Here is a 7,661-nt window from a genome sequence, read left to right as displayed (position 1 = left end):
TTGATAAGTGCGGGAATCGATTTGATTTTACTCAACAGCAGACTGTTCAAACATCTCTAAACAAACGTCTATTAAAACAGGTTTTTTTAATTTTACCCCAGTGGTAAAATGCATTTTGCTCTTAGTAATTCCAAGGGCAACTAAATACGAGCATTTTAGTAGTGAGACTTGTTCGAAATAAAAGCTTTGACAGTCCCTGTGATACCCAGGGAAGTACTACCTTGGAAGGCGTCTTCAAGTTTTCGATAAGGAAGGGTCTGCTCGACAAATTCGTCCACACGATTAGGCTCCTCGTCAAATTCGTCCACATCGATTAGGCTCAGTCAAATCTTTCGTCCATATTGCGGCTCGTCACCTGTCCATTGTACTGTCACCTGTCCACAGGTTGGTCAAATTCGTCCACAGGCTCGTATTGTAAATCGTAAGATTTCTTTTAATCGAGGAACTTCTCTCCTCATGTTTACGTTTGCGTTTCGTCCTTATTTATGAGACATTTGTTGTTACAACTTTTGTTAATAATTTTTTAGGAATTTTATTTCCATTTAAACCGTTTTTATATTTAGTTTGATCAACTAAATCCAAATTTTCTTAAAATTCTTTAAACAGAAACTGATGAACCAAAATTAGTTCCCTAAATTTTCGTCACAAAAACACAATTTAAGACCAATTCGTAGATATGATGTCTACAAGGTACTCGTAAATACACAAGATCTTTTTGTAACAGTTGCTCCAAATAGCTGCTCGATTGTATCAGCCAAAATTTGAAGCGGTTGTGTCGCAACAAAGTGCTTGAATATTATCAGATTATCCCCATTTTTGAACACGCTCAAAAATTTCCTGAGCCTGAGTTACTCCTTCCATCCGGTAATGCCGGTACGTTTAATATTTTTTCAACAATCTTGCTTCGAATAACTGTAGGCACTCGGGCCACCTTTTACAAGATTGTATACAAGATAGTCCATCAGGAAATTAATTTTCTATTTTCCGGATAACTACTTCATCCGTTCAGCCGCGTCCTTCCGAATTTTCGTCTTACTTTCAATTAACGAAGTCTTGTTGCGAATCAAACTATCAGAGTCTACTCCTAGGGCCATCGCGACAGCTGATATTATTCTAATGGAATTTCTATAAGAAATCTTACAGTTGCCGCGAGTAGCAACAACATGATCCGTCAGAATATTTATTGTCCCTCTCACGTTTCGTTTCATAATTTCGCCCCTGTGCTTCAAACATTGAATCTACGCTTTGCTGAGACATTGACCTCGGTGTTTCGCCACTTCATGGTAGCTCCGAAATACTTTTTGAGCTCGGTGGTGATTCGACATTATCAGATATTGATGATGTTTTATTTATAGATTGAAATGTAGCAGTATCAATATCTTCCTCAAAAACAGGTGTTTCTGAATTTAATTGCGGTCCCACTATCAAATGTTTTTTGAGTATTGCAATGAGCTATATCAAATGGTTTTTCAAGGCATCGGGAAAATTCTTGCTCGCGTTCTATATTTGAGCTTTTTTGTAAATCTCTGTACGTATAATGAAGTTTTTCTAATTTTTTTACACATCGATCTTTTTTTCGTACTTGAATTCCAGTTCTGCTCCAAAATTTGCACACTTCTACCACTACTGGGTAACTGGCTGCAAGTGTTTTTTGTTGTTGTCTGGTATGGCAATATAATTTCAAGACTTTTATTCGTTGGTAATGCAAGTCCACTAATCGAATCACGCGGTTCATTCAAAATTTGAATCACGTAAAATCATCGTTCGATTCATTTTTCATCAGTGAATTTCAATTAAAATAATTAAACTAACTTAATTAATTCAACATAAGTAATATTCAAGATAAATACCATTTAAAATATCACGAAGTATAGATGAACTATATTCCTGTACTGACTTCGAAAATATAACGATATCGTCCATGTAGACGAAACATGATTTCTCTTGAAATGCAGTCCATGACACGTTGGAAAGTGCTTGGAGCATTTTTTAAACGGAAGGGCATTCTCAGATATTCGTAGTGCCCATTTTAACGGTGAAAGCTGTTTTCCCCATCAAAGGTTCATGAAAATCCTTGCGCGAGATCTAAAAATACGCGCATTTACCTAAGTTGTCTATGATTTCCTCAATTCTAGGCAATGGATATTTGCCTTCTATGTTTTTTTTTTTCATTAAGTATTCTATAATCAATAACAAGTCACCAATTCTGTTTTTTACTTGCAACCATCTTTTTGGGTACTATCCACCCAGGTGAACTGTATAGGGAAATGCTTGGTCGAATTGTTTTGTTATCAAGATGTTTCTGAATTTGCGATTGTATTTCAGGTCTTAGGTGATAAGGATACTTGTATGATTTGCAATTAACTGGGTCATTATAGGTGGTACGAATATTGTGTTTAACCGCTTTTGAAAATAACAGATCCGGATTTTCGATGTAAAAACATATCATGAATTTACGACGAATTTTGTTTCTAGCAAAAAACTCGGTGTGCTTCGTTCAGTTGCATTATTGCTCGCAATGTTAATAAAAACGAATAATAAAAATTTCGTCGTTTTTATGCTGTTTTACGCGTTAAAACGCAGATTAAAGCTCAAAACGTGCTGTTTTGCTAAAATAAGCATTTTCAAGCATTTTAGATCGTTGAAATCGTTCAAATAGAATCAATATTAATAAAAAACGAATAATAAAAAATTCGTCGTTTTATGCTGTTTTACGCGTTAAAACGCAGATTAAAGCTCAAAACGTGCTGTTTTGCTAAAATAATCATTTTCAAGCATTTTAGATCGTTGAAGTCGTTCAAATAGACGCAATATTAATAAAAACGAATAATAAAATTTCGTCCGGTTTTACGCTGTTTTTACGCGTTAAAACGCAGATTAAAGCTCAAAACGTGCTGTTTTGCTAAATTAAGCATTTTCAAGCATTTTAGATCGGTGAAATCGTTCAAATAGAAGCAATATTAATAAAAAACGAATAATAAAAATTCGTCGTTTTTATGCTGTTTACGCCGTTAAAACGGGTAAAAGCTCAAAACATTATGCTTTGAGGAAAGCACAATCTACCGTTTAACTGCGTAAGCTATAAAACGACAGGCCTGACCGATGGGCCACAACCAATGCCTGTTTTGATTTCCAGCACGATAAAACACCGAAAATGCTTATTTAACGGCAATCGGCGTTTAACGCGATAGGCGCATAGCTGACAATTTTTGACCCATTTGTTTTTATTATTATTGCGTCTGTTGAACATTTCGGCGATAAATAACAGCCAGTACAACAAAACGGCACGTTTTCTGACAATGCGTTTGCAACGCAAAGCACAACATAAAAACATTTATTATTCATTAATATTCTTTGTTGAACATTCCAGCTGATAATGACAGGCGCGGCACAATGCGTTTTAACGCGGTAAACGGTATTCGTTTTTATTAATATTGCGTCATATTGTTTGTTTCAGCGATCTAAATGGCGAAAGTAAGCATTTTTGGCAAGGCGGCACGTTTTGAGCTTTGTCTGCGTTTTGAAACATGCGCAAAACAGCATAAAACGACGGGTACGCTTATTCGTTTTTTGTTAATATTTACTTCTATTTGAACGATTTCCAGCGATCTAAATGCTTGAAAATGCTTGTTGCTGAAACAGCACGTTTTGAGCTTTTATTCATAGCGTTTTAACGCGTAAAACAGCATAAAACGACGAAATTTTTATTATTCGTTTTTTATTAATATTGCGTCTATTTGAGGCAATTTCAACGTCTAAAATGCTTGAAAATGCTTATTTTATAAAAGCAGCGTTTGAGCTTTAATCTGGCAGCACAACGTAAAGAGCAGCATAAAAATGACGAATTTTTTATTATTCGTTTTTTATTAATATTGCTTCTATTTAAACGATTTCAACGATCTAAAATGCTTGAAAATGCTTATTTTCGCAAAACAGCACGTTTTGAGCTTTAATCTGCGTTTTAACGCGTAAAACAGCATAAAACGACGACATTTTTATTATTCGTTTTTTATTAATGCGTCTGTATTTGAACGATTTCAGCGATCACAAATGGCGAAAATGCTTATTTTAGCAAAACAGCACGTTTTTTTGAGCTTTTGTCACCGCATTTTTAACGCACGTAAAACGGCATAAAACGACGATTTTTATTGTGCGTTTTTATTAATATTGCTTCTATTTGAACGATTTCAACGATCTAAAATGCTTGAAAATGCTTATTTTAGCAAAACAGCACGTTTTGAGCTTTAATCTGCGTTTTAACGCGTAAAACAGCATAAAGACGACGAATTTTTTATTATTCGTTTTATTAATATTGCGTCTATTTGAACGATTTCAACGATCTAAAATGCTTGAAAATGCTTATTTTAGCAAAACAGCACGTTTTGAGCTTTAATCTGCGTTTTAACGCGTAAAACAGCATAAAAACGACGAAATTTTTATTATTGGTTTTTTATTAATATTGCGTCTATTTGAACGATTTCAACGATCTAAAATGCTTGAAAATGCTTATTTTAGCAAAACAGCACGTTTTGAGCTTTGATCTGCGTTTTAACGCGTAAACAGCATAAAAACGACGAATTTTTGCTGTTGCGTTTCAGTAATAGCGCTATATTTGAACGATTTCCGGCGATCTGAAATGCTTTGAGGTATTTTGGCAAATAGCGCATTTGAGCTTTAATCTGCGTTTTAACGCGTAAAACATCATAAAACGTGAAATTTTATTCGCTTTTGTAAACCGCTTCTATTTGAGCGATTTAACGTCACAAAATTAGCGAAAATTGCTTTATTTTTTAGCAAAACAGCACGATTTGGGCACAATCTGCGTTTTAACGCGTAAACGTATAAAGCAGCGAAATTTTTATTATTCGTTTTTTTATTAATAACGCGTCTGTTGAACGTTTCCAGCGATCTAAAATGGCGAAAATGCTTATTTTATGGAAGCAGCACGTTTTGAGCTTTGTTGCGTTTTACGCTGCAAACAGCATAAAACGACGGTACTTTATTATTCGTTTTTTATTTTTTATTGCGTCTATTTGAACAATTTCGGTCTAAATGCTTGAAAATGCTTGGTACTGGCAAGGCCTACGTTTTGAGGCTTTAATCTGCGTTTTAACGCAAAACAGCATAAAACGACGAATTTTTTATTATTCGTTTTTATTAATATTGCTTCTATTTGAACGATTTCAACGATCTAAAATGCTTGAAAATGCTTATTTTAGCAAAACAGCACGTTTTGAGCTTTAATCTGCGTTTTAACGCGTAAAACAGCATAAAACGACGAAATTTATTATTCGTTTTTTATTAATATTGCGTCTATTTGAACAATTTCAACGATCTAAAATGCTTGAAAATGCTTATTTTAGCAAAACAGCACGTTTTGAGCTTTAATCTGCGTTTTAACGTGTAAAACAGCATAAAACGACGAATTTTTTATTATTCGTTTTTTATTAATATTGCTTCTATTTGAACGATTTCAACGATCTAAAATGCTTGAAAATGCTTATTTTATAAACAGCTAGCGTTTTAGCGAACTTTAATGCGTTTAACTCAGTAAAACAGCATCGCGGCTAATTTTTATTATTCGTTTTTTTTATTAATATTGATTCTATTGAACGATTTCAACGATCTAAAATGCTTGAAAATACTTGTTGCTTAAAAACTAGCGTTTCAGAACGTTCAACGATCTAAAATGCTTGAAAATGCTTATTTTAGCAAAACAGCACGTTTTGAGCTTTATTCTGCGTTTTAACGCGTAAACAGCATAAAACGACGAAATTTTTATTATTCGTTTTTATTTTATTCACATCTATTTGAACAATTTCCAACGTCTAAAATGCTTTGAAAATGCTTATTTTAGCAAAACAGCACGTTTTGAGCTTTAATCAGTTTAAACGTAAACAACATAAAGCAGCGGTATTTTTATTATTCGTTTTTTATTAATATTGCGTCTATTTGAACGATTTCAACGATCTAAAATGCTTGAAAATGCTTATTTTAGTAAAACAGCACGTTTTGAGCTTTAATCTGCGTTTTAACGCGTAAAACAGCATAAAAACGACGAATTTTTTATTATTCGTTTTTTATTAATATTGCGTCTATTTGAACGATTTCAACGATCTAAAATGCTTGAAAATGCTTATTTTAGCAAAACAGCACGTTTTGAGCTTTAATCTGCGTTTTAACGCGTAAAACAGCATAAAAACGACGAAATTTTTATTATTTGTTTTTTATTAATATTGCGTCTATTTGATCGATTTCAACGATCTAAAATGCTTGAAAATGCTTATTTTAGCAAAACAGCACGTTTTGAGCTTTAATCTGCGTTTTAACGCGTAAAACAGCATAAAAACGACGAAATTTTTATTGTTTTTTATTAATATTGCTTCTATTTGAACGATTTCAACGATCTAAAATGCTTGAAAATGCTTATTTTAGCAAAACAGCACGTTTTGAGCTTTAATCAGCGTTTTAACGCGTAAAACAGCATAAAAACGACGAATTTTTATTATTCGTTTTTTATTAATATTGCTTCTATTTGAACGATTTCAACGATCTAAAATGCTTGAAAATGCTTATTTTAGCAAAACAGCACGTTTTGAGCTTTAATCTGCGTTTTAACGCGTAAAACAGCATAAAAACATTATTCGTTTTTTATTAATATTGCGTCTATTTGAACGATTTCTTCTTCTTCTTCTTCTTCTTCTTTTGTAGGCATATTGCCTGTTCCTACTTCAGACAGGGTTTAGGTGGTCGCTCCATCTCTTTCGGGGTCTTCCCAGGGATCGCTTTCCCCTTGGCGATTTGTCCCTGGCTATTCGGACTATTCTGGTTTCGTCCATCCGTTCTATGTGTTCGTTCCACTCGATTTTGCGTCTTTTGCACCATTGTGTTATGTCTTCTATGTTGTTGCACGCTCTTCTGATGTCTTCGTTCTTTATCCGGTCGAGCAGTGTTTTGCCATCTATGTTTCTTAGTGTCCTCATTTCCGCGGTGGTGAGCAATCTCTGTGTGGTTGTCGTCTCTGCACGCGTTTCTGCCGAGTATGTAAATATGGGCCTGACTACTGCCTTGTAGATGGAAACTTTCGTCTCTGTTCTTAGATGTTTGTTGTCCCAAATCGTGTTCCTTAGGCATCCTGCTATTCTCAGGCCCTTTTCAACTTGCTCTGCTACTTCTTTTTCCACTCCTCCACTGCTGGATATGTTTATACCAAGATATCGGAACTCGCTCACTTGTTGTACGATTTGTCCATCGACTTCAAGTTTGCATCTTATTGGATGTGGTGCGATGACCATGCATTTGGTTTTTTCTGTTGCTATCTCCATGTTGAGGGCTTTGCTGGCAATGTTAAACTGGTGAATCATGCGTTGTAGGTTGTCTTCGCTATCGGAAATTAGCACGGCATCGTCCGCGTAGCACACAACTTTCAGCTCTTTCCCCCCCATCTGGTATCCTTTACAGCGTCGGACTCTTGCAATTATCTCTTCCATGATGAAGTTGAATAGCAGGGGGCTTAGGGAATCGCCTTGTCTTACCCTGTTCCTACTTTTATGGGGTCTGTGCGTTGTTCGGCTATTGCTAGTTGCAGTTCGTTGTTGTTGTAGATGTCCCTTATAGTATTGATGATATCAGATGCGATGTTTCTTTTCGGGTATGCTGGT

General features: G+C 34.9%; 1 protein-coding gene across 1 annotated transcript; it reads right to left on the bottom strand.

Annotated features, from left to right (window-relative positions):
• Window positions 1-6,731: 6,731 nt before the first annotated feature.
• On the bottom strand, window positions 6,732-7,445 carry LOC135802520 (uncharacterized). Its single transcript, XM_065316117.1, has one exon. The coding sequence runs from the start codon at window positions 7,443-7,445 to the stop codon at window positions 6,732-6,734; it is 714 nt and encodes a 237-aa protein (XP_065172189.1).
• Between the last annotated feature and the right edge of the window lie 216 nt (window positions 7,446-7,661).

Source organism: Atheta coriaria, unplaced genomic scaffold (genome assembly GCF_025399875.1).
Source record: "Atheta coriaria isolate IRGN ID8LTWV9N9 unplaced genomic scaffold, Caltech_Dcor_3.1 hic_scaffold_31_pilon, whole genome shotgun sequence".
Taxonomy (NCBI): Eukaryota; Metazoa; Arthropoda; class Insecta; order Coleoptera; family Staphylinidae; genus Dalotia; species Dalotia coriaria.
Note: the sequence above shows the minus strand (reverse complement) of the source record. Positions and strands in the feature narration are given on the sequence as shown.

Coding starts and splice junctions, on each gene's coding strand:
- LOC135802520 (XM_065316117.1), bottom strand. CDS start 7,445: ATGGGGGGGAAAGAGCTGAAAGTTGTGTGCTACGCGGACGATGCCGTG.